Source organism: Ascochyta rabiei, chromosome 4, assembly GCF_004011695.2.
Source record: "Ascochyta rabiei chromosome 4, complete sequence".
NCBI classification, from domain to species: domain Eukaryota; kingdom Fungi; phylum Ascomycota; class Dothideomycetes; order Pleosporales; family Didymellaceae; genus Ascochyta; species Ascochyta rabiei.
The window spans coordinates 1,882,725-1,908,241 of record NC_082408.1 but is presented as its reverse complement, the minus strand read 5'-3'; the positions used below and the strand labels follow the sequence as shown (position 1 = coordinate 1,908,241).

General features: G+C 53.1%; 10 protein-coding genes across 10 annotated transcripts, besides 3 other annotated features; 4 read left to right on the top strand and 6 right to left on the bottom strand.

The window, feature by feature from the left end:
• Positions 1-342: 342 nt before the first annotated feature.
• On the top strand, positions 343-1,740 carry EKO05_0003062 (uncharacterized protein; the record flags this gene model as incomplete). The annotated part of the gene is made up of 2 exons (XM_038937722.1): positions 343-446; positions 561-1,740. The coding sequence occupies 2 exons, from the start codon at positions 343-345 to the stop codon at positions 1,738-1,740; spliced, it is 1,284 nt and encodes a 427-aa protein (XP_038801624.1).
• Positions 1,741-1,880: 140 nt separating this feature from the next.
• Positions 1,881-1,973: a tandem repeat.
• Position 1,974: 1 nt separating this feature from the next.
• On the bottom strand, positions 1,975-3,044 carry EKO05_0003061 (uncharacterized protein; the record flags this gene model as incomplete). Its single annotated transcript, XM_059636082.1, has 3 exons — positions 1,975-2,784; positions 2,836-2,892; positions 2,961-3,044. 3 exons carry the CDS (start codon positions 3,042-3,044, stop codon positions 1,975-1,977), a joined length of 951 nt encoding a protein of 316 aa, XP_059492065.1.
• Positions 3,045-4,108: 1,064 nt separating this feature from the next.
• EKO05_0003060 (uncharacterized protein) lies at positions 4,109-6,491 on the bottom strand (the record flags this gene model as incomplete). The annotated part of the gene is made up of 4 exons (XM_038937981.1): positions 4,109-5,390; positions 5,444-6,255; positions 6,312-6,411; positions 6,463-6,491. The coding sequence occupies 4 exons, from the start codon at positions 6,489-6,491 to the stop codon at positions 4,109-4,111; spliced, it is 2,223 nt and encodes a 740-aa protein (XP_038801621.1).
• Positions 6,492-7,878: 1,387 nt separating this feature from the next.
• Positions 7,879-8,265: a mobile genetic element.
• Positions 8,266-9,648: 1,383 nt separating this feature from the next.
• EKO05_0003059 (Methionyl aminopeptidase) lies at positions 9,649-11,251 on the top strand (the record flags this gene model as incomplete). The annotated part of the gene is made up of 4 exons (XM_038937785.2): positions 9,649-9,691; positions 9,756-10,576; positions 10,632-11,144; positions 11,195-11,251. 4 exons carry the CDS (start codon positions 9,649-9,651, stop codon positions 11,249-11,251), a joined length of 1,434 nt encoding a protein of 477 aa, XP_038801620.2.
• Positions 9,966-10,005: a tandem repeat.
• Positions 11,252-11,520: 269 nt separating the features above from the next.
• EKO05_0003058 (Non-specific serine/threonine protein kinase) lies at positions 11,521-16,439 on the bottom strand (the record flags this gene model as incomplete). Its single annotated transcript, XM_038938052.1, has 2 exons — positions 11,521-14,210; positions 14,258-16,439. The coding sequence occupies 2 exons, from the start codon at positions 16,437-16,439 to the stop codon at positions 11,521-11,523; spliced, it is 4,872 nt and encodes a 1,623-aa protein (XP_038801619.1).
• Positions 16,440-16,966: 527 nt separating this feature from the next.
• EKO05_0003057 (uncharacterized protein) lies at positions 16,967-18,878 on the top strand (the record flags this gene model as incomplete). The annotated part of the gene is made up of 2 exons (XM_038937963.1): positions 16,967-17,024; positions 17,077-18,878. The coding sequence occupies 2 exons, from the start codon at positions 16,967-16,969 to the stop codon at positions 18,876-18,878; spliced, it is 1,860 nt and encodes a 619-aa protein (XP_038801618.1).
• Positions 18,879-19,135: 257 nt separating this feature from the next.
• On the bottom strand, positions 19,136-20,086 carry EKO05_0003056 (Aminoacyl-tRNA hydrolase; the record flags this gene model as incomplete). The annotated part of the gene is made up of 1 exon (XM_038945205.1): positions 19,136-20,086. One exon carries the CDS (start codon positions 20,084-20,086, stop codon positions 19,136-19,138), a length of 951 nt encoding a protein of 316 aa, XP_038801617.1.
• Positions 20,087-20,614: 528 nt separating this feature from the next.
• Positions 20,615-21,902, top strand: EKO05_0003055 (DNA repair protein rad14; the record flags this gene model as incomplete). The annotated part of the gene is made up of 2 exons (XM_038938167.1): positions 20,615-20,707; positions 20,757-21,902. 2 exons carry the CDS (start codon positions 20,615-20,617, stop codon positions 21,900-21,902), a joined length of 1,239 nt encoding a protein of 412 aa, XP_038801616.1.
• A 435-nt stretch (positions 21,903-22,337) lies between these two features.
• On the bottom strand, positions 22,338-22,670 carry EKO05_0003054 (uncharacterized protein; the record flags this gene model as incomplete). The annotated part of the gene is made up of 1 exon (XM_038945204.1): positions 22,338-22,670. The coding sequence occupies one exon, from the start codon at positions 22,668-22,670 to the stop codon at positions 22,338-22,340; it is 333 nt and encodes a 110-aa protein (XP_038801615.1).
• A 911-nt stretch (positions 22,671-23,581) lies between these two features.
• EKO05_0003053 (uncharacterized protein) lies at positions 23,582-25,496 on the bottom strand (the record flags this gene model as incomplete). The annotated part of the gene is made up of 2 exons (XM_038938079.1): positions 23,582-24,622; positions 24,672-25,496. The coding sequence occupies 2 exons, from the start codon at positions 25,494-25,496 to the stop codon at positions 23,582-23,584; spliced, it is 1,866 nt and encodes a 621-aa protein (XP_038801614.1).
• Between the last annotated feature and the right edge of the window lie 21 nt (positions 25,497-25,517).

Here is a 25,517-nt window from a genome sequence, read left to right as displayed (position 1 = left end):
GGTTTCAAGGTGTGTAATCAGGAGGTCAGCAGGGCCGTTCGGTGCAACGTCAAAAGTCATGCCTTCGGCAATCTGACGTACCGCTCATAGTTCGGAGCGGCTCGTTGTTAGACTAAACTTGGGTTTCGCTGTAAGGCTCCGCAAGCTCAACGAGACCATGCGCTAGTCGGTCGAGCCGCCATTGTCGAGGGTCTGCAACATCCAAGTCAGCGCCCCTCTTCTCAGATTGCGCATACACAACTTTCAAAGAGGACACAAGTCGGAGTAAAAGGATTTGGACGTCCTCAACGTTCGTCACCACTTGATTCACAGGCGGATTAGATTGACCTCCTTCCCGAGACCATGGAAGGGGGACAGCCACATCCCGACACTCTGGTTGGACATGACACGGCCGCATCCAAACGCTCGCGAGCTGATTCAGGGAGCTCCACCTCTGTCGAATCCGTGTAAGTTGTATACCACATGAATTCAAACATGATTCCCCATCTCGTCCAGTCATATTTCCAGACCATGATGATTTTCTCACAGAGTGAATATCCCGACTAATGACCATTCTGCAGTTGTTCGGTTCGCACTGTAACATTGGAAGATCTCGAATATGTACACGAGAATGGCCGCACTTATGGCAATGAAACCTACTTCAACCCATGTGTTTTTGGTAGCGACTTGAAAGAGCAAGACCGATTGTTCTTTCAACACCAGATATTCGTACATGCCTTGCAAGGGCGATTGACGACCACGAGGCTGTTGCCTTCGGCCCGGAGGATACTGGATCTTGGTACGGGACCGGGGCATTGGGCTGTGGCAATGGCGCAGACACATCCACAGGCGGCAGTCGTTGGCATCGACCTGACGCAGTGGGACCTCGACACGACAGAAGCCACTATGGGTAGCGCCGATGTGACTTGGGAACTGGACGATCTCGACATCTGGGGCACCGATGCACATGCAGAGGATCTGGCGATGACGCTCTCCCACTTCGACTTTTTCCGCGACATGACGAACCGGATACCCTTGCCTTCTCCACCAAAATCACCAGAAAGGATTGAGTTCAACGAATCCATGACACACCCCTCGACTTCGATCGAGTCGCTTGCCATGGACCCCTACCATGTGCACTCGCGACGAGAACCTGGGTGGCACTTCAGCGAGCCGTACGAGATGATACATCTCCGGAACATGAAGGGCGCGTTTTCACACTGGGAGGAAGTGTACGCGGAAATCCACAAGAGCCTATCGCCAGGCGGGTGGATTGAAGTCGCCGACTGGGACATGGGAGCCGTGCCTATGGAGCACGCAACATCCGACTCATCCCTCTTTCCCGTACCCACGTTGCGCAAGCTCTACGCATCCATGATGGAAGCGTCGTTCAAATCCGGACGTCCGCTCGGCCTGTTCTACATGCACCCCTCCTACCTCGAGGAAGCAGGCTTCACGGACATCAAGACGACCCACGTCAACGTTCCCCTGGGGCAGTGGGCGGCAGACGAAGAGCAGAAGAGGGTGGGCAAGCTGATGCTGGTTGTCGTCATGGAAGGGTTTGAGGCCAGTCTGCTACGACTGCTGACCAAATACGGGGACAAAGAACGGGTTTGGAGCGCTGAGGAGGTCAGGGCGGATATAGCGCGTGCGCAGCAAGAGATTGTAGAGTGGGTGGAGAGGTCGGAGCGAGGCGAGGCGGAAGGGTGGTGTGCCAGTTTCAAGTGGATCACGGGGAGGAAGAGCTGGGATACGGATTGAACAGGGGACTTGTTATGAGTGGTGTATGTGTGGCACTCACAGCGAGGAGCGGGCGTCAGGAGTGCGGGATATCAATCGTAATGACGGGGTCAGTGGATAGCATCCTGAGAGGTCACAGTCCACAAAGCTAAGCACTTTTATTCTTCTTCTTCTTCTTCTTCTTCTTCTTCTTCTTCTTCTTCTTCTTCTTCTTCTTCTTCTTCTTCTTCTTCTTCTTCTTTTTCTTCTTCTTCATCATCTTCGTCCATTAAGAGGCCTGCTCTCCCTCTCCTCGTCGTCCTCGTCGAAGCCAGCCAGCTCAAACTCCTGCGCTCCTCTAATGCTCTCCTCGTCCTTGATCTTGGCGAAGCCCTTGTCGTCTGCCGGGTTCGGATACGGAGTAGCGCAGTCGCGGCTCCTCAGCGCTGGGTAGTAGCGCCTGTACGTGTAGTGGGCGACGGAGATGCCCAGCAGCGAACCCACACTCACGTCGTACACGTCGTGTCTGTAGTCCTCGCACCGACTGATGGCGATGAGAGCGGCGCCTAGCAGCGGCGCAAGGGCAAGCAGGACACGCGCCAGGTCTGCCCGCGGTCGATAGACATGGCACTGCCCCGCAATCACCAGACTCAGATAGCCCAGCCCGCTGAAGGAGAAGCTGCTATGCCCCGAGGGGAAACTGCGCCAGCCGTCATGCAGCACATGGTGGTCCGTCTCCGTGCACACCTCGAACGTGACCAAGGTGTGCGCGGGCGTGCCAGGAGCGGGTTTGCAGCGCGACAGCAGATCCGGGCGTGGGCGGCCAACGGCATTCTTGACCACGTCGGTCAGGAACAGCGTCAGGATCATGCTGACCAGCCAGCCGAGCAGCGTGACGTGGGCCTTGTGGGCGCCGGGGCGGGTGGCGAGCGCCCATGCAACGAGGACGCCGAGCGGGACGGCGCCGGCGTAGATGAACAGCCAGGCGACGTTGACGCGCTCCGTCACGGCGTGCGGGTAGGCGATGCGCAGGTCGTCGAGGTAGAACATGCGGTGGAAGGGCTCGGCGAGGAACTGCATCTGGAGCTGCTTTGTCAGTCGCATACGTTGCTGTAACATGGCGGACGGGCTACGCACTACGATGTACCCGCCGACCAGGATGGCGAGACCGACGTAGTCCGAGGCATACGAGCGCTGTGGGCGCGTCAATGGCTGTCACAAGCACGGGCACGCGACTGTCCGCTCTGCTGCTCTGCGCCTACCTTCCAGAAGCGGGCGGCTGCACCCACGACGCCCGTCTGGTTGAGCACGTCGTTGGTGCTGCGCCGCGGCGATCGGGCTGGCATCCTGTCAGCTCAATGGCGGGAGGCAGCAATGGGCATTGCGAGGTGGGAAGAGTGGTGGGAGGAGTGGTGAGGTGTCCAAACAATCTCGGTCAGGGTCCGCAGTGACGCGTTTGGCGCCAGTGGGGACGGCAAGGCTTCATGGGTAGTGCCCGTTGACCTGTTGACTTCACACCTCACTCGCATGATGCTTGAACTGTCCATGGGCTAGCTGGCCCTTGGTGGGTTTCTTGTAAACAAGGATCAGGACTGGTATCTTGCTCCTCTCCAGCAATGTTGCTACAGCAAAGAGGCCGAGGCCGAAGCCATCACCATCACACCGACGCATTTCCTCGGCCGCCGACAAGTCATTCTTCTGCTCCATGGCCAGCGTCTGGTTCCACCACCGCGGCATAGTCACTTGGAGAACCGATGGGCGCGATTTGAACTGCGTGTGGCTAAGCCTTGTCAACGTGCATAGGCATTCTGTATTTGACCAACGCAGAACGTAAGCCTTGGCTGGGCGCTTCTTCCCCGTTGGGACCCGTTTCAGCCTCGCCCGCTGCCCTCGTCTTGCCACGCCCAAGATAGTAATGTGGGTCAGCAGGCCGCTAGAATAGTGTGAAGAGGACCCGCGCAAGACTTGGTGCTCCAACGACTTAGTCAGACAGGCCGTCAAGCTGCACTCATGAGGTCGAATTGGTGGCTCTCGCCGAAACCTACTGCTGCTGTGACTTGCATGATACTTCAAGGAGACTCGGTGATGTCTAGGCCTGGCCTGGCCTGATGCCTGGCTCGGCACCATCGACAATCAGCTTCCTCGGTGATATTGCTCTGCACGGATCTGTTCATGTCTTTCTGAGCACTAAAAACCTATTGGAAGCATTACACCTGTCCTCAGATGTCTTTGCTTGGAAGCCAGAGCTCTTCCGTTATGGTGCTTGCAACAGCTTGTGGATCTTTATCGAAAGCCATCGCCTTCAACGGCTCCGCCTTTATTCTTGCTCACTTGACAATCGACACACTCCCATGCCTATGCAGGAGCAGAAGCACACGAACAGTTGCATCTGTACTGCGTATCGTCTGTTCTATAGGTGATTATACTCATCGTGGACATTATCGAATGCGTTACCGAAAGGGGGATAGGGCGTGAGCGGTCCTGAAAGTGAAGCTCCAGCATGACTCGAATGTTCTGGTAGCAATGGGTCGTCTGGGTACAAAGCTGATGGAAACGCAGACATCGACGAATCAACCGTCTGGTGGTTGTAGCCATATTCGCCGGTCGAAAACACCTGTCCCATGTCGGATTCCTCCATCGTAGACTGATCGTGCGGGGTGGATATCGCTGGGAGTGAAGAAGCTGCCACATCGTCTTGCAGCAAATCGGATAAGTCCGACTTTGTTCGGGTAGCCAGCCCCTGTAAGACACTGAAAGCCACATCATGGGCACGTGCTGCGACTCGGTCCTTTTCTTTCAACACTCTCAGCCACCGAAGCAGCTTCTTGATCCTGGGCAGGATTCCTTTGTCGTCCTCAGGAAGGTGGACTGTATTATAGGAAACCTCCAGAAGCAGGACCGTAAGTACTTGCATAATGTGGTGGATCATGGACCACCAGGGTCCAGTCTGGTACAGGTAAGCTACATTCGTATAGTCTGGTAGAGTGTCTGTGAAGGAATTTGCAGCACTGATGCACGTGCGGGCCATTTTCTGGTTGAAGTCGCCTGAAGCCTTTGTCTGATCCGGAATACGGGCGTCTAACCTACACAAGCAAGGCCGAGTGATCAGAATCTTTATCCTGATGTAATTCATTTGCAGAATCAGACGTTCGCGGACGAAGTTTGACTGGTTTTCTGGTCGTAAGAAGCTGATGCCTGAGGGAAGATTTGTTGCCCATAGCTCGAGCTCATTACACAAACCAGTAATTGTCCCCTGCATGTGCTTCCATGACTTTGTCGTAACTTTGGCAGCATACAAACCAACCATAGCTCTCTGCGCTATCATACTGATATGAACCATGCTCTTCAGAAACGAGCCTTCGTTCGAAGGCTCGGAAGGCGCTGACTTGGGTTCAGAAGGGTTGTCGTAGAGACCGGTTCCTCTACCTTGCTCGTGCAAACGAGACAACAATGTGTCATTCCGCAACTGCTCTGTTGATGCTGGTAATGGCAACGGCGTTGAGTAGTAGTCTTCGGCAACAAGACTTGGCCTGCCGACAATAATGCTCATGCTCGCTTCCAGGGTGTACAAAGCCCACCAAGCATGCACCAAGTTTTCTTTCCGGGCGAACTTCGTGGTTTCGTCTTCATTCCGAAGATGCAAGCCAAGCGCAAGTGCGTAACGAAGGGCAATGCCTATGGCGACCCATGCTCTGTGAGGTACGGCATTAGCGCACATAAAGTAAGAAGGCATGAGAAGTTTTACCTGTTAACGTTTCCAACGGCGGAAGAGTAAAAGGCGAACAGAGCAGTCATTTGAACTCGCATAAGGTCTGGCTGGTGCACTAGAGAAGGCTCGTCCATGTTCAACATATGCGCACGAGATTGGTAGATGACGTGGTCCCGGCTGTCCGCTTGCCAATCTGCCCCTGTCAGATATGAATACCTTGCTCCAATAGCGAAAACTAGGTTCAGTATTGCCAGCCATTTCCCCGGCACGTGGTAAGGCGTCCCTTGTGCCATAGATGTATAGTACTGGCGGACTTGATCTGTGAATGTGTGTTTCGGCAGCATTGGAAACGCATCCTGGACGGTATTCATGTAGTGATCGAGGAGCCTCTGCGCAACCTCAACAGGTGGCAACTTGTACGGCTCGACTGTGTAATCAACTCCGGTACCTTCATTGTCCAAGTAGAATGTAGAAGTGCTGATCGGTATGTGGGGCTTCTCTTGTTGGCGCTGCTTCAGCGCTTCCATACGCCGCTTCGCAGCCTTCGAGCCGGTTCCGGGGGGTCCGTACGGACTGCCAGGACGAGACGGACTGCCAGGACGAGCCGAACTCTGCTCGGCGTGTTCCGTCTCTTGTTGCAGACGCTGTAGCCATTGCACCTCGGAACTCTTGCCGATGTAGCCGATTGCCTGAGAGTCAGAGCTCTGCAGTATATTCTCTTCCAACATATCGGTCTCGTCGTTCGAGCCCACTTCGGCAGACACTGCGGATTCTCCGTGTTTATCTTCGCGGTCGGGCGACTTTTCCAGTCCTAATGTAGCCGCAGCATCGGAAATGTCGTCCCTCACCTGTCCGTTGTTAACTCGCACACGAAACGAACAGGAGGGAACGAGTCTCCACGCACATGATCTAGCATGTCGTTTATCTGTTGCTTCGCACTGTCTGTGACAGAGTCCTTGAGTTGCTCGAGGAGGTCCACCATCTCCTGGTTCTGCTTGGTGGCACTGCTGATGGTCAGGCTCTAGTCTTCGAGTCCCTCAACAGACGCAACTAACGTCCTGAGACGGCTTTTGCGACTCTCCATATAGACACACCGTCGAGTGCTGTCCAGGCAGTTTTGACAGTGTGGCTGACCCCCGTCGCATCGCACTTTGCGCTCTCGGCAGTTGGTGCATGCTATCAGAACTCTGTCTCTATGAGGTGGCACAGCTCTGCGCGACATCTGGTGGTAGCGGCGTGTCTCGATCCGTGGAATGGGTACCTTGGACGGTGCGTCCGATCCAGAGAAACGCGATACCGGAAGAGTCATGCTGATTCTAGCGGTGCAGTATGGTCGCTGACAGGAGCAGTCGTGACGGAGCGGACAGGACGCCGACCTAGGAACGGCATGAGGGTTGCCACATTAAAGACAACCGAAGAACGCACTCACGGTAGCTCTAGGCCAGGCCCTGGTCTCTGCCAAGAAAAGGCCGCTAAGGGGTGCTGTGGTACGATCACTAGGCGAGCAGCAGTGGGTTTCAAACTCGAACTGCATGCACAAGCAAAAGAAGAGCAGTTTTGCGGATAATATGCCCGTGCGCATTCCATCTGCTGCAGCTGCTGCAGCAGCAGAAGCAGGAAAGCGGGCAGTGTGTAGAAACTCGATGTTGTCGTCTCGCTATGCTCTGGAACAGCCGTGCAGCCTTCGTGCGCGTGCCTTGTGCGGGCAGGGCTTTGAAGCCTGCTGGCCTGATACAAGAATTCTATGCAGCATTTTAGAGTCTGTGCGCAGTCCAAGAGCCCCTAGTCGTGAGCGTTGTTCTCTTCCACGGCCTCGGGCTTTTGTGCTGCTTGCCGGTTGCTGTGGCGCGCCTGCCTCGTACGTTTTAAGGCCTTGGGCGGCTGCTCCAGCGCTGAAGTGAGCGCCGAAAACCCGGGGACGGACTGTTACCGTGTGACCAGGTCTCACTCTCTTCCACTGCATCTTGCAGGGGGAGGTGTGCAGTCAAGTGCCTCAGTACATGGTGATGGTGCACACCTGGCTTCCCAATGATTGCTCGGTTCACCTTGACGCGTCCACGTGGCAAGAATCCACTACTACCCGTCCCGTGACGAACACCATGTTCCTTGGGCGCTATTTCACAATGGAGGCAACCCTCAAAGCGTAAGAAGACGTTCGTACATCTCAGTGGCAAGCTTCTACGATCTGTTTGCAACTCGATTCTGTATCCCGCGTTCTCGACGTTGTTCACCACTTTCCTCAAGCGGGTTACTGCTGTGACATGAAGCACCAGATCTGATTGGACAAGCATGTTTTTCCCGAGCGAATCAGAGGCCTGCTATCGGTTGCGACTGTAGTTAGCAGGCATGATGGACCGTTGCCCAGTCTCGATTGCGCGTTTCTCGGCAGCCCAATCTGGTTAGGATGACAGCATGGCAGGAAGGATGACGTACTCAAGCTTCCATCTCTCGTCAGGTGTTCTAACGTACTCCACAAGCATGCCGGTCACTCAATTTCACACCAAAAATCAAGATTTTTGCACCTTAAGAAAAAATTAGGCTACATTTACGTAAAGAATAATTCTATTCAAGTGCTAGGATCCTGTATTAGTAGCACTAGAGTTTTTCAACAAAGATTAGAATACAGGGATTGTCTTAGCGTACCTTTTAATAACTTTACACACATTAAGGACAGAGCTTAAATTTTTAGGGCAACCGATCTTAATATAGGTTTAGCATAGTATTACAACTTTTAGACAATTCTATTATGTGGTTGTGGAGTTACTAAGGTGCAAAAATCTTGATTTTTGGTGTAAAATTGAGTGACCGGCATGCTTGGGTGACCGGCATCCTTGTGGAGTACGTTATATCACTTAGTATTCTAGCATGGCCGCAATTGCGATACATGGACCATGCGCGATCTCAGGCTACATTCTTCTGGTTGCGACCGCCACTGAGCATCATATGTCAAACTGGCCAAATCCGTTCTCAAATCCACGATTCGTTGTCTACCTGACAGGGTAAAACAAAAGCCACCCAACTGAGGAGAACACATATAGGCAGCACAATATCGTCCCCGAGCCACTTCTAGTTTGCAAGGGTGACACATGTTGCTCTAGCCTTCATGCGGTCTGAGGTTTTTCAACGTCCCAAATCAGACCAAATGCCGTTGTTCACCGCCGTTTCTGAAGTTCGACCCAAGTTCGCAAATAGCCCGCAGATTCCTGTAGCAACCGCAGCTTGTTTGCTCAGAATTTCAAGGCAATGATTGATGTGACTGGTGCGGATGGTAAGCACGATGCTCTAAGAACGTGGCGAGGCTGATTAGAGCAGGCGTTGACCTAGACTGGGAATAGCCCGGGTCAGTCCCCTCAGGTCTCTTTAGTTCCCGCTAACCGAACTCTAGGGATAATGGTGAGGACTACAAACAGTATCCAAACCCTGAGAAGGCCTGGGAGATCGCAGCATACCCTCAACTGCTTGCCGAGTCCAGAGCAGCAATTGGGCCATCCAATATCCTCCCTGCTGCCGTACCAGGTTTGGAGAAAGACATGATCGCATTCACGAGCTCTACTCTGCCGAACACCAAGGAATCAGTCTATTTCCTAGTGTCATGACCTACGACCTTATGAATCGACGAGACAACATTATGAAGCATCACAGCGACATTCCTGATTCGGAGGATGCGCTACGTCTCTATTCAGACAGAGATTTCCGCGACTGGGAGTTGAATTTCGGGCTGGGATTCTACATCAAGTGGTTCAAGACTGCAAACGACGAAACATGCGATCGTCTGCTGACGATCGGGTGTCGCACTGCGCTGATGGAAGATCCCAGTACGGGCGCTCATGGGATACACCGAGCAGCATCCAGGCAAAGATGAAATTGTTCCTTCGGTCTCGCAATAACATCGGCGGTTTGTTTGCATGGGGCTTAGGAGAGGACGCGCCGCGCTATGAGCACCTGGAGGCTGTGAACAAGATGTTGCAGGTAGGGAGACAGAGGCTGGCACCTTCCTGGAAGATCGAGAAACCAAGCATCAGGAGCTATGAAATTCGAGGATCAGGTTGTCGCTCTCTGATCAGTTGTTCTACATGAACTCCGCGCAAAGTTTCGGAGTTGACGGCGTGCTAAGACTGAATCGGGAAGGTCGGCTCTTATGGATGCCTATATCAGCTGCTCTTCTTGAGCAGCTCTTCCATTGTCCAGCTCCTGTACAAAAATCCCCTCTCAAACTTAATGCAGACAGCTCGAAGCGAATCATGGGATCACAAACACCTGAGGAGCAACGCCGAGGCCATGATGGTATGTAACAAGCATGCCTGTACGGTATATGTGAGTCTCGAGCTGCTCTGAAAAAACATTACAGAATCTTCAATTGGCACTGGAATTGATTCCATCAACCCTCCCAAGCCAGCTGCGGCGAGTGGATTGCTTGGGGGTGCTCTCGAAGGGGAGGACGATGACGCCGATGACCATGACGACGACAAAGATGGAACCGACTTGAAGCTCAACAATGATGCCACCAACGGTGAGCTTGTTGTATCGTACATGAAAGCAAAACTGACTTCAAGAGGCCAGAAGAAAAAGCGAAAGAGGAACAAGAACAAAAAGAAGAAAGCACTCGTCACCCAGCAGACAAGTCCTCCCCGTGTCCCACTCGCCGATATCTTCAGAAATCAGCCATACCCGAAAGGCCAGATTTCGGAGAACCAAAATCAGGACGAGAATCTACAACGCACTACGGACGAGGAAATTCGACATGTGTCCATCATGGACAACATGGATGATGCGTTCTTGAACGATTACCGCAAAGCAGCCGAGACCCATCGTCAAGTTCGTCAGTATGTACAGACAATTGCAAAGCCTGGAATTACTATGAGCCGACTCGCCGATGAAATCGAAGATGGTGTGCGTGGACTAGTTGGACACCAGGCCACTGAAACTGGAGACGCTCTCAAAGCCGGCATGGGTTTCCCGACCGGATTGTGCTTGAATAACGTCGCTGCTCACTGGACGCCCAACCCTGGCGCTAAGGAGATCGTGCTTCAGTATGACGATGTCTTGAGTGTAGACTTTGGAGTGCACGTGAACGGTCGAATCGTCGACAGCGCTTTCACCGTTGCTCACAACCCGGTTTATGACAACCTACTCGAGGGCGTCAAAGCCGCCACCAACACAGGCCTGAAGGTGAGTTAATGTCAGGACCCTGGACTCTAGCGATATGTCTAATAGAAACATCTAGGAAGCCGGCATCGACGCACGCATGGATCAAATTAGCGCCGCCATCCAAGAAGTAATGGAGAGTTACGAAGTCACGCTGAACAGAAAGACTATCCCTATCAAAAGCATCAACAACATAACCGGCCACAACATCCTCCGCTACAAGATCCACGGCGATAAACAAGTCCCCTTCGTTAAAACCCGCACCAACCAGCGTATGGAAGAAGGCGACGTCTTCGCGATCGAAACCTTTGGCAGCACAGGCCGAGGCTCCATCCGCGACGACGTGGGCGTGTACGGTTACGGACGCAATGAGAGCGTCAGCGCTCGCGGCCTACACCACTCGTCTGCCAAGACGCTGCTGAAGTTGATTGACGACAACTTCGGCACACTGGTCTTTTCCCGCCGTTACCTGGAGCGCGTCGGAGCCAAGAACTACCATCTTGGTATGAAGACGTTGGTTGCGAGTGGTATTGTGCAGCAATACGGACCGCTGGTGGACGTACCTGGGTCTTACGTTGCGCAGTTCGAACATGTGAGTAGGCATGTTCAAGCGGGGAAGACTGATTGCTGACTGCGAGGTAGACGGTCCTACTTCGACCTAATTGCAAGGAGATTATCTCGAGGGGAGATGATTACTGAGTGGAAATTTAGGACCGAGAGTTTGCATTGACCATTCCTGTGCGGTTCCACCGGCACACGAGGCATCTTGATATGGCATTCAACATGCTGTATTCTACACTCTTTTAAATTCCAAGGCGATAGGCTCAAGTCCTGTATAATCTTGTTGTTGTACTACGCGTCAGGAGCGCCCGAGTTCGTTTCCAGTCGAAGCTGCAGGCCACAACAAACCAGCTAAGCAAACGCTACACAGCGATCACCCATCTCTAATGTGCCCAAAATCTTTCCATTCAATTATCAAGGTCATACAGTAAGCAACCTCCCGTCCTGAAGTTGTATACGAACGCTTTTCCATCGCCCACTCCACTGCCCTTCCCACCCTCTTCACCCCTAACCTCTCTCCACTTCGCGCGGTACCCTAACAACAGATCATGCAACTCCTGCAGATATTTCCTCTCCACGATCGGCAGCTTCTGGATCGCCTGGCGCCAACTATCCGGATCGCTGAGTCTCGTCTCTCTGATGGAGTTCATGACCTCTTCTTTAGTTTCAATAGCCGCGATAGGCGCCTCTTGAAAGGAATCGAGGAGTTCGTGGGAGCGGGACTGTGCGGCTTCTACAATGGACCATTTGTTGCTTTTCTTAGATCTGTGGTGGGAAATCAGAACATCGACGTTCGCGCGAGTGGATGTAGAAGGCGAAGAAGACGGTGCAGGTGCAGCTTTGGTAAGGCGTTGAGCGGCGCTGCCTTCGCGGGATTCACGATCGCGGAGTTCGTTGCGAAGGTAGTTGAGTAAGTCGGCGGAGCGCAGATCGGCGTCTTCTTTCTTGGCGATGGATTTTACTTTGAGGTCGGGTTTGTCGGGAGCAACGCCGTGCTTGATGATGATCACCCAGCTATGGCGGTCATCGCGGTAGTGCCGTAAGACATCTTCGATAGAGTGAGCATCGATAGAGAGTTCGGCCGTATAGCCGTGTGCAATGAGGTCGGATACCATTTTCACACCGGCTGAACGTAGGACGGATGGGTCGAAACTGGCAATGAGGCAGTCACAGCGGCGAGGCATCCACGAGACGGCCGGAGTATCTTCTTCTAGATGTTTTTTGAGGAAGGCCGACTTCTCGGGCTTCTTCAAATAGCGTGTCATTGAACTGACAAGTCTGTCCCATCCAAGGTTAACGCCAACTGCATGATAGCCGATGCTGGTTTGATTGTGTCCAGGTCCTTTAGGCCGGTACTCTTCGATGAGTTTATCATAACGACCGCCTGCAGCGAGGACTAATCGCTGTTTGGTGTCGAAGAGGCATTGGAAGAGAATGCCACCGGTGTAGAACTTTTCATTGAAGCTGCTGAGCGCACTTAGGTACACTTTCCGCTTTACATTCCACAGCTTCATATAGTTTACTACAGAGCTGAGATGACCGAAGATGGCATGTGTCCGATCGTGATGCTTAGTGCCTTCAAATATGCGCCGTAATTTCGAGAAGGCCTTTTCCGGTGTGTCCCTCCAGTCGAAGCGAGCAAGATCATCTAGCGATGTAGAAGATATGCCGATATCCGAGGAACGCAGCTCATTGCGAATCGTCTGCCAATTGTTCTTGCCAATATTCAGTTTACTAAGTACGGCTTTCACTGCTGGACGTTGAGGTACACTAATCCTGCAGAAATCCATGATGATCTCCAGTAAATTGGAATGATTGATGTGAAAGCACATCTGAGTCGACCGCAACGAAGGGAACTCATCGATGACCTCGTCGACCACCTTCAGAACCTGGGCCTCCTTCAAAGCTAGATCCAGCGTATCGTACGAAAGGATATCGAAATCGGCCTCGCCGCTACTCATGGGTGCACCGCCAGTATAATTGTCGCGATACACTTGACCAATAGTAAACGTCTTCTCCAAAAACGGAGCACCTCTGCCGATGCTACGGGCATGGGGTAATATGAGGTCGTAAGGCAATTGTACCAATGTGCCCGAGGGATCAAAGAGCTTGACAACGTTGTTATCGGTGTAGTGATCAGACCATGGCAGTAGTAGCTGACGCTGAACTTCCACAGCACCGTGACTTCTGAATACCATTGCCAGCCGGTCTTTGACTAGGTTCTGCAGAAGAACGTCATTTGCTTTGATGGTCTGCGCGGTAGCGCCCATGTCCCAAGTGTAGTCTTTTGCCTGAGTGTCCGGCTTCTGCGAGAACAGAGCAGTCATCATCTTTGCATAATGGGGAGAGTTGCGATCCGACAGAGCCTTGAGAGCTTCTTTGACAGCCTCGTCCTCCATCTGTACAGGGACCTTGCCAGTCCTGAGCAGCTCGGCGCAGCTGGGGCGCTCAGACGGTCGATGACTGATTAAAGACCTGATGATGCTACCTTGGAGTGACTTTTGTGGGGTTTCAAATTCAGAGGGGAGAGCATGCTTGCGCTCGCGCAAAATTCGAATCTCTTTGTCTCGCTCCATAGCCGTGCCTAGCGGATAGCACATCTCAAAGAAGATGATACCCATGGAGTACATATCGACCTTCTCGTTATAGGTGCCCGCCACTGTAGAGCTGAGCTCTGGAGCCACGTAAAGTGCAGTACCGACGCTACGTGTCATGTCGCCACCACCGTCCTGATTGCCATTGGACACTTTGCTGTCAGTTTTCTGGTACTGGCCGCTCGTAGCCAGACCGAAGTCTCCAATTTTGGGTACTTTGGCCATGTCGATGAAGATGTTGTCCGGTTTGAGGTCGCGATGAATGATAGTATGACCGTGTATATGAGCAAGCCCTTCCAAAATCTGTCGGAAAAGTCGCCAATATTCTTCTGGATCATCATACAATCCCTTGCGGATAAGGTCACGAAGGGTTTGCTTTTCACAGAACTCCATTTGGATGTACAGAATGGATCTTGTCGACCGAGCGGCGAATGTGCCAGACGCGGTTCGTTTCCGAACCATGGGCGAAAGCGGACCAGCACTTGCAGTGCCTGTTCCGTCTTCTGCATTGGTGTTAGGATGGTAGAATAGTAAGGATGAAACAACGTACCAGAGTCAGACCCAAAAACAACAGCCCCATCGTCGTCTTCGTCCGAACCGACATCAGAGCCAAATTCAATCTTATACCCGTTGGAGCTAATAAAATCTAATCCTCCTGTGCTCCGACTGTAGGTAACGCTGCGTGTCCCGCCAGGGGAGACATCGGAGTGAGAGGCCGAGTCGTCCGAGTCGAATGCCGAATCGTCGTCGGACAGATCTGGATTGCTACCACTGTCTTCCTCAGGCCATGCCGTGTAATAACGGACAACACATGGGTGATTGAGCCGCGACAACAGCATGACCTCCGACAAAACTTCAGTCAGCGCCGATGCTGACTTCTGTTTGATCTTCTTGATGGCGTAAACACGATTGTCTAGTTTGTTACGCGCCTTGACAACCTCACCATACCCCCCCTTGCCTAAACGTCCCTGCTCGACCCAATCTTCTGCATAGCGGGAATAGGACACTCCAGCACCAGCAGACGACTCGCGGCGAAGCCTGTAATGACTGAGAGAAGAAGAGGAATGTCGCGAACGCATCGGTGTCGGAGGTCGTTCGTACACGGGTACGTCGTTTCGTAAGAATTCGCATGGTATGAGGTCGAATGCCGAGGGGCGCTTCCGTGGGTCCGGTTTGAAAAACTTTCGCATCATTTCTTGAAGAGGCTCAGAGCAGCCAAGTGCTTCTGATAAATCTTTGGGTGAGTTGTACTTAAGAGGTACATCTAGACCGAACAGCATCTGGAGGAAGACAACCCCAAGATCCCACACATCTGTCTTTCTTGTCCGTTTGGCATCTTTTCCAAGCTCAGCTGCAACCCAGAAAGCCGACCATGAGGATGTGAAGGCTTGTTCGCCACGGTACAAGTCTTTGAGGTGGTGTAAGCTCTGCTGGAATGCGACGTCCGCCAATTTGACAGAGACGTTTCCATCTGAAGACTTAGTGAGAAGAATGTTGTTCGGGAATACCCGCTTGTGCACGATGCCATTGCGATGGAGAAAGTCCAATGCCTCCAGAAGTTCAATCGTCCAGGACCGAACTTTGGAAATTAAAATCTGACCATCGTCTTCTATTTTCTCACCCAGAGATCCTTTGTTGGCATGCTCCATAAGTATGTTGATCTCCCAACCCGATTCAGGCAGATGCTCGATCTTGAAGTCAAATACGCTCAAGATAACAGATTGCCGTAAGCGCTTGACCTCTTCTATCTCCGCTTCAAATTCCATGATGGCTTTCTTCAAATGCGGCATAGCAACGGCGTCCTTGTCTCCAATCCGCACACGCTTAAGAACTAATGTGATGTTTGCTGTGTTGCCTATCGGCTTGACCAAGAGCTCCTCAGTGACGGGACCTTTACGGAAGGGCAGCATGCCTTCGACAGCGCTGCATTCGACAATGGCGTCTTCCAGCTGTAATGGTATGATCCTATCGAAAGACACGTAGTTGGCGCTGTTAGCCGTTTGGAAGTACGATGTTGGCGTTATGACCGATGACCTGTTGCTCTTGCGCTTCGCCATAAGATCCTTGCGTTTCATCTCGTCACTGACCATTTGTTGTAGGATGCGCTCTTCTTCCGCCTTCTCCTCGTCTTTCTTCTTCTGTAGATCTTCCTCGTGTTGCTTGGCAAGCTCGACAGCTGCAGCTTCCTGCACGGCACGCTCTGCTCCCAGGTTCTCGAAAGTACCATCAGTCTCTCGCACCGCTACTTCGTCTTCTAGCACGTCCTGAATCTCTGTTGCAATCTCGTGGATCATGACCTCTCCAATCAACTCGGCAGGTTTGGTTTTCAGAATGCGCTGTAATCTTGCTTCCGTGCATTTTCGCAGTTTAGATGTTCCTTCTAGACTAAGTGCTGGAAGTGTTTTTGGGTAGGTAGCTGTAAGCCCAGCACACAAGGTGACAGATATGGTTTCGTTGGAAAATGATTTCAGTTTCAGACGTAGCACACGATCTGTGGTTTTGCTCCATGCTCCCTTGGCTTCTGACTCTTCATAGTCGTCCATAAAGATGGCCTTCAGAACCTCTCGTTCATCTTCCTGTGCTGCCTCATAGGTCTCTGAGGGTTGAGAGACCAGTGCAGGGCGCATGGGCAACGTCTCCTGAGTGGGGCTTTTTGGTCCGGCGCCGTTTGTTCCATTTGGGAAGAATACATTCTGCTGCTTTTTGTTCCGTGGTGTCCTGTGCGGTGCCATAGTGGGCTGTCTCGTAGCTGGTTTAAAGTGCCGTCATAAAGAGGGGACGGAGAGAGAAGCAGCCGAAGCCACTACCCTTTACACTGCAGACATGTCGAATTTGTGTGCTGTTGATTGATGGAAGTCGAGTTGTGACGAAGTGAAGACTTCGCAGCCAGCACATGTGGAAGTAGCGATTGCGGCTCGCCCCCACCAAGATGTGCGCCCGGACGCTACGGTAGCGCCCGGACGCGCCTTCCTGCACCCGTCGAGGGCTTTGCGAGGACAACAACGGTCGACGCTGTGCCTTCTCAGCGCACACACGGGGAAGTCAGTCCTCGATCGCACTATCGCGTTGTCTTATGGAAGCACTCGCAGTCTTCTTCCACCTTGTTGTTGGCACATACCAGTGACAACTCAGGCCCTCTGCACTCTTGAACGACGAGTAAACAAACGAACAAACAAACCCGCGACAGCCGCACACGCACACGTCCACGCCGACGCGCCCTTCACCGTCATTACAAAGCAGACAATACCATATCCGCATCATGTTTTCCTGGATCACAGGACCGCGCATCACAAATGTGATTGAAGACCTGCAGGCAGGTGTGTAGCACCACACTCAGGAGAGCTTCGCGCACTGCTAACGTTCCAATAGAACCTGCTTACGAGTCTACCTTTATCGATCCCCCTGAGACGCCAGCTCACCAGTTCGCCGTCAAGGCATTCAAGCACGCCATATTTGGGACGCCTGCGCCTGAAGACCTCAACCATGCGACCCGGAAGTTCGAGGCCAGGGCTAAGGTAGTTTTTGCGAACGCAAAATCCACAGAGCTACCAGCACCAAAAGACAACGAACTATCACAATCGCCCTCAAAGAGAGTCGGTGGGATTCTCATGACTCCAGGGACGGCAAACAAAGGACGGAAGACGGTGTCGTTTGGGTCTCAGATAGAGGATAATGAGGGGAAAAGGAGCGGCATCAACAAGAGCGGCATACCCAACGACTGCCCTGGGAAGTTCCCCAGTCCTTGGACGCCTGGCACTGAGCTGAGGCTGGACCCTGGGAGTGACAAAAGACCTCGCACTAAGCTCACTGAAGCTCTGCTCGATGCGCGCACAGCCACACAACCGAAATCTGGACAGAAGCCCAAAGCCAGAGACGACAGCGACATTACTTTAGATCTAGGTGCGCCACGATCCGAGTCGGGCAAATACTGGAAGGAACAATACGAGAATTATGCGGAGCGAAGTGAGAGGGAGATGAAGAAGATTGTCGCAAAGCAACAGCTTGCTAAGAAGTTTGCAATGAAGAAGGATAGCGAGGTTACTGAGCTGGCCACGAAGCTTGAGCAGGAACGCAAGCGGTTCAGATCACGGGAGCGAGAGCTTGAGCAACAGAACAAGGACTACCAGGAACGACTACGTCAGGCTATGGCTGAGAACACTTCAACAAGCATCGAAGCAGCGGCTTTGAGGTCACGAATAGCCGCGTTGGAAAGCACGGCGGCGGTGACCGCGACCAGCTCAGAAGCAAAACCCGACTTCTCGATCTATGAAGATACAAGCAGGGAGGCATCACGGTTGCGAAAGCAGTCAGAAGCAGTGCTCGAGGCGCCACTGGTACCTTTGCTAACCGTAGTATCGTCTGTTAAAGAGAACAGCTCCCCACCAAAGTCGAGAAGGAGTCGTCGTCAGACTCTGCCAGACACCACGGGTCGTCCCAGCGGCCCGTCCCAGCTAGGAACGGCGGAAGACGAGGCCTCAATCATATTGGCAAAGTCTCCTGTTGCCCCCATCGAGGCTTTGAAGCCATCGTTGCAACCCCCTCCGGCATCACGACCCTCGAGATCGCCGCTCAGCACCCGCAAAGCCAGCCCAGCAAAGGAGAATATCGGTCCTTCTTCGCCAGTGGCTGCCCTCCCCTCCAGCCCGCTACCCATGCCTTCACCAAATCTACCAGATCCGTGGATGAACATGGATGAGAGCTCGATACCACAGTTGGACAGGAGGGCGATGCCTACAGCAGGATCACCATATACCCACCCAGCGTGGAACCCTCCACCAAAGAAGCACCGCGTGTCTAAATCGGCATCGCAGACGGCAAAACCAGACTCACGGGCTGTCCGCCGACAAATAGAGAAAGCGGACGCGAAGATTGGGACAGCGAAGGCCCAAAGCCGTGCCGCAGAGAAGCCAGAACTGGAGCTAGAAGCACGATTAGCTGCACTAACCGCTAAGCCGCTGAAGAAGCAAGAGGCGGAGAAGTCGAAGACAGACGCTGTTCTGCACTCACCCACTGACCCCAAGTTCGATCTTTCGAAGATTACATCCCACCACGCGGAAGGCTCTGCGAAGGTCAAGAGCGACAGGGCTGAGGCGTTGCCTATTGACCGAAAGGCGGAGGCACGGAGGCGGTTGGAAGAGCGGAGGAAACTGAAGAAGGCCCCGCCTGCATGATGGAACTTTGGCTTTGTCTTTGGCCTTGGGCGTTACGCCTGTGTGATCTGGCTAGTTCTTATTTTGTTGTTGTTCTTCGAGCATTGATACGGGCGTACCGGATGATACCAGGCTGTTCGACACAGCAATCAATGTACTGCTATTACTACCTGCCATGCCGCCTTCCCAAGTTCTATATCTATGGGTATCGTTCCATAAAAGTGCCAGTGTACATCACTCCTCGCACACAAATCTGAGCGCCAGCGCAATGCAAGTCATTATTTCTCAGCAATCACCCTCAGCGCATCGACAACCCCCGGCGCCGCTCTCTCCAGCCCACTCCTCTCCTCCCCCCTCATTTTCCCCAACACGTAGCGACTGACCACATTCGGATCCCTGCTCTCCGGCCGCCCTATCCCGACGCCAACCCTCCACCACTTGACGCCACTCAGCTGCTGCTGACAGCTCTTCAACCCATTGTGCCCTCTCGCACTCGCGCCGCTCTCTCTGACCGAGACTTTCCCCAGCGCAGACTCCAGCTCATCGTGCACGACAACCAGCCTGCCCTCAGCAGCAGGCGTGGTGCGCCGTCTTAACTCGGCCAACCACGCTGCATAGGCCTTCTTGACGCCGACGCCGCTGACATTCATCAGGCTCAGACTCTGCCAAAAGGTCCAGTCGTCTTCAGGGGGCCCGCCTTGTGTCTTGGTGTACCCTTTGAGCAGCGACAGCGAGAACGTGGTGTTGTCTGGTCGAGACACCAGGCCGGAGAGCCCCTTTGTAAAGGGCTGGTAGGATTTCCGACCGGCGATGTACGAGGTTATGATGTGGCCGGCAGAGTGCAGCGTGTTGGCGTAGGTGGGGCCTGGGTTGCCAATACTGCAGATGAGCAGAGGAATGGGGTTCCCGGGCGGCATTGTAGTAGCGAGGAATTGGGGTATCGATGTCTTTGCTGCGTTGTCTGCCGAGGTCCGTGGAGGCGATAGACGAGGTTTGCGGGCTTTGGGTGGTTTGCGCGTGGACGTTTCAGTCTCGGAGGATGTGTCAGGTGGTGTGGGTAGCGACTGTTGGGCTCTCTTTTGCTTGCGCGCCTCGCGCTTGTTTAGACCTGCTCTGCGGTTGATAGCGTCGTTGCTGATGTATTCTGTTTCTGTCCCAGGGACATTTTCGGGATCGGCAGTTAGGGCTGTAGGGCTGGCCACGTGCGCACGTGCTGTCGCGTCAGCCATCTTGTGGCGGCGGAAATTCTAGGACTTGGGACTGAGGCTTAAAGCGAGCGGAAGGTGCTACTTATTGCAAGCATCAGCCTCTGTCTATGACGAAGCAATGTTCTTTTCAGCCGCCTAGTCTGGTTCGTTGGGTGCACTGTGAATTGTACAGCCACATGGAAGAGTCATCGTATAAATTTGAAAGGGCTGTGCTAATATGGCTAACAGCAGTGCGCCCTTTCGTCTTTCGTCTTCTACTCTTGAATCGGCAGGGTATTGCCACTCCACCTTCTCACCTACGTCGCACATCAGAATTTGCGGTCTTTGGCGCGCTGTGGGATGTGATGCCTCATGCGATCTGAAAGATCGCGGGATGACGTAGTGGAGAATTGTTAGCGCAATCGTCACAGGAACAAGGGTCTCGATCGCGGCTCCGACGTGGTGACAGCCGCCACTCGCGAAGTGCCAAACGACTCTCTGCAAAAATACAAGTTGCTCGAGAGTGCTGTTGACGGTGCCATCTCTCGCCAGACTCACAGTCCTACAATTATGGGCGACAGACCAGCAACGCCGCCGCGAGCCACTCGCTCAGCGGGCAAGCTGCCGCCCAACCCTCCGACTCCAGAGCAGATCAGGCGGATGGTGAGACTTAGATATGCCATTGTTAGTATTTCTCACTCACAACCACCAGGAAGAAGCCCGGCTCCGAGCAAAAGCACAGGCACAGCAAGTTCAAGCGTCCCGTCCCTCGCCCGCACCCGTCGCTGGCACGAAACGCGCATACTCGTCCCTAACGTCGTCTACCACTCCCACACAAGTCCGTAATGCCAGCTCCACGCAAGCATCTGGCGGCTTCATCCAGCCGCCCTCGAACTCATACATCCACCAGAGCAAGAGCAAAGACATCAAGCGCTCCGACTTTATCGATTACGACTTCAGCACCATGACCGACACGAAGGGCGGTTTTCTCAGCACAACAGACGACCCGCACAACCGTGCCATGTGGACAGGCAAAAGTCGCGAAGAACAGAAACCAGAAGGCATGACACTCGCAGAGTGGGAGCGTGAACAGGTGCGTAGAAAGTTACGAGAAGCGCGCGCTGGGCCCTACGAGCCTGGCATATCGATCCTGAACGCCGTAAACGGGAAAGATGAGGCTGAAGACGAAGACGCCGCGCTCCTCGAAGCCGCCGAGAATGCCGAGATCGAGGCCGGCACGTTCAAAGGCAAATACGGCGATGGCAAGAAAGACATTCCCGGCAAATGTCGCGAGTGCAACAGCCTGGAAATAGACTGGAAATGGGCCGACACATTCCACATCTCTGTTTGTTCGCGCTGCAAAGAATCGATCCCGGATAAATACTCGCTCCTCACCAAAACAGAAGCGCGCGACGACTATCTTCTCACAAACCCTGAGCTCGCCGACGAGGACCTCCTCCCGCATCTCGAGCGGCCCAACCCGCACAAAACCTCTTTCCACAACATGCAGCTCTTCCTACGCCTACAAGTCGAAGCCTACGCCTTCAGCCCGCAGAAATGGGGCTCCGCCGAAGCGCTGGACACCGAGTACGAGAAGCGCACAAAAGTCAGCAAGCAGCGCAAGGAGAAGAAGTTCAAGAACAAACTCGACGACTTGAAGCGCCGCACACGCGTCGAGGCGTACAAGCGCGCAAGACTGAGTGGCGACGGCGGCGAAGCAGAGTTTGGACAGAAGATCAAGGGTCGCTATGATAAGCATGAGCACGAATGGGGGAGGGGTGTGCTGAATCCCGAGACGGGCATGACGAGGAAGAGCTGCACCGAGTGTGGGATGGAGGTTGAGGAGTTGGAGTTTTGACGGAGCCGGTAGAGATTTGAGTCGTTGTAGCGCACGAGGATGAGCGTGATGAGATACCCCAATTGATTACCCTTTCGCCCGAAGGCCGTGCATAGCTTTTGGTCTGCTTGTGAGTCCATTCTTTACTACATGTACAACCATCTGTCATGATAAGGGAAGAACATGTCCATGTGAAAAGAAAGCGTGCATTAAATATTACTTGCTTGCTGCCTCGAGCATGTGCTCTGGGGTATAGTGCTCGAAAAAATAAACTCTTAGTCGCTCCAAAAGAAGAAGAAAACAGCGCTTTTGGTTCCCCCAGCCTCCCTTCCACGGCCCTCTCTCACTTCTCTCTGTCCGTGCGATGAGCCTGCAAACACCTTGTAACCGCAAGTCAAGACCTCGTCGTTCTGTTACGACGAGCCCTCATGACGGCACGGTTGGTATGCGTTGTTCTCACTCGACCCTAATGCCGCCGAGGGCGCCAACCCTTGGTCCGGCGCCATGTGTAGCTTCGTAGGCGGCGTTGACGCTGCGGTGGTGTTCGGCCGCGGCGTGTTTGAAGTCCTTCCAGAGTTTCTTGATGGACGAGTTCAGTGACTTGTCCGTCTTGCCCAGGTTGACGAAGTGGTGCGCATCGTGTTGCGAGTCGTGGCTGGCGCGGCGCGACTGCGTGACGGGTGTCGAGACAATGGATGTAGTGGCTGAAGAGCCGGCGCTGAGGGAGAGGACGCGCGGGTGCGAGTCCATATTGTTCATCTTGTAGGCGATGAGGTCGTACTCGAGCATGAAATTGGTCGATGGAGGAAGTGGGTCAAGGTTGCGAGACTGGTGAAGTTGTGTGTGCGTTGATGTAGGTAGTGATGTTTGAAGGTTGTTGCTGATGGTGATGGCGCTCTTTGTCCCTACTCTTCACCCAGGCTTATATACCCCAGGAAACCATGAAGAATTTTCTCCCCCCTTCGTCTCCAGATCTCACGATCCCGCCGCCATCACAACACTACGCTCCACATGCGAACGTGACGTTGTTTGCGCAGTCCTGCACAAGTGGGTCCTTTTACATGTCCAATATCACGCTGTAGAGTCTGGAAGCCATGAGTTGTTGCTGTACCAGGCGCAGGTTTCGTATCAACGTCATTGATGTGTAAGAAAGAGCCTCATGAATATTAGCTTCCTCTTAATACAGACATTCCGCCATGCCGCGAAACTCGATTCGGTGTAGTCGTTGCTGGTCTGGTGGTGAGACGTGAAACGACAGGCGCTCGGTTCTCATCGGTACAGCGCGCAGGGCGTGAGTTCTGCTTAAAAACGCTAAGCCGAGCAGTTTCTGCGCACCAAAAACAAAACGATGTTGAGCCTGACACATGATCTGTCCATGTATGGTTTTTCATGTGTCATAGCCGCTGAGGGATAAAATTTGAGGCTATGGTCGTGATGCAGGCCGCGGCAAGGATTGGCTGGTTCAAGAGAGGTGCGGCTTAAGGAATAATCGAATGTTCATGAACGTGCACGCATTTTCGTGCTCATTGCGAGATTGACAACCATGTCACGCCGCACCGGTGGTCTGTTTACAATTGCTTTTGTATTGTCTTCTTCTTGGCGAAAAATCTCCCTGGGTATTATGGTTCGGACATCTCCTTAGACACAGTTGCCGTCAGCGCGACTGCGAACTTGATAAAGCCAGCTCCTGCTTGCACCCTTCAGTCGTTTGCATCAAGACCAAACTCATCTTGGACTTCTACAATCCTTACACCGCGCTGATCAGCAATGAGACCCATTAGCCCCTGTCCGACGTCTTTCAGCTCGTTGTACTCGTGCAGTAGCTTGATGTGTTCCTTGACCATCTTGTTCGCAGCAGCCGTGACGTCGGCCTCGGTAGGTTCGCCGTCATCGTCGGACATATCAGCGCCAAAGGTCTGGTTCTCTTCAATGAGCACTTGAATCGCTGGTAATGCAACTAGAGAGGCAAGCAAAACGGCTTTTTGCGCCTTGAGCTCGGCGAGTGTGATCTCTTGGGGTGTTAATTTGGCGACGGGGCGTGGTGAGGCTGGCTCGCTGGTTTGTGAAAGACTTGATTGCGATTGTGCATGTGTTGCAGGCGCCGTGGACGCCAAGCTTGAATCGACTCCGACGTTGGTGTCGTCCTCTCGGTGCGAGTGGACTTCTGCTACCCCACTCTGAATTATAGGCTCTAACGCTTGCTTTGTCTCTGACTTCAGACGCCATTCCTCAAGAACTGGTCTCTTCTCGGAACTCTGCTCAGCTGGCGTGTCTGCTGTTGCTTGTTTAGATTGATTGACATTAACACTCATGGCTGAAGCCCGAGTTCCGAAGATCGAATCAATGCTCGTCTGCTGTTTAGCATGAGGCTCATGTGAAGTTGCTGCCGTATTTGGATCTGCCGCAGTACGTGGAAGATTTCCGTTACCACTCATCCCGTAATCGTTTTCACTGGGATTAGGCTCGTCATCAGGTGGTGACGCTAGTGCTGGTGTACATCTGGCAAGAGAACAGGGTTCCAGATTTTCCGATACGTTGTAATCATCATGGAGACCAGGTCTTGTTGCAGCTACGCCTAATGTTGTTTGGTTTGAGTTGGTGTGGGATGTTGTCGAGTCGGTAGCCGCTGGTAGATGATCCAAGTCCATACAATTTGAGGTGTCTCCAGTAGCGGTAACAGGAGTGTCGGTGTTGACGTTGAAATGCGGTCGCTTTGTGGTAGTGGTTACTGGCGGTCCGATCTATACAGTATGTGAGCAAATATCAGTAGTTCAGTGTCGTTAAACAGACTAAAGATGCAAGAACTATAGCATGCTGAGTTCGTCCAACCGAAGTTTCGCTATTGTCGTTTCCTGTCTTGATGATATGACTCGTAGCTGCGTGACCTTGGCTGGGGTCCTGCTGATCGTTGAAAAGGTTTGCAGGATCGTTGACTCTTGATTCAGGAATCGCTGCGAGGTTGCCACATGCTTCGTCCTCTTGCGAGGAAGATGTTGGTAAACGTTCACTTGGAATGTTGACTCGCTCAACACTCGTGCGGATAGGACTATCAGACAAATGTTCCGGAAAGCTTGGCCGGTGTATGTCTTTCTGACGGTCCCTCCACTTGCCTTGGGTGTTTGTCGGCATGGACATGTGCTCATCGTGCTGTATTGAAATCCCAGTTTCAGGCGAGTGTGCTGTATCTTTTCCAACGCTGTCCTCACCGTCTGTTCCAACCGGATCGATGCTGCCAGTGTGGTGGTCTGCACCAAAGGCAGCTACAGTGACCTGTGATGCAGAAGCGGCTGCTTGCATTCTATTCTTCGTGGTGCACGCGCTGGCAACGTTAGTACCTGTCTGTAGTGCAGGTTGTAGATCAATGTGATCGACCAGCGCCGTCTCAACGTTTGCCGAAGATTCTGCCTGGTCGACATCCAAGCCGTCGGTGCGGCTCGAGGCTTCATTGGCAATGCTTCTGGCAGGATCTTGGTGAAGCCAAGTCACAGCTTGGGCGTCTTGACCAGCTGTTGTGGAAAGCTTGTCAGCAGCTGCATCTGGAAGAGCAGCAGGCGAAGACGTCAGTGGCTCTTCCTCACTGTCTGCGATCTCAGTAACGTCTGTGCCGACGGCCATGCTGTTACAAGGTGAGTGAGG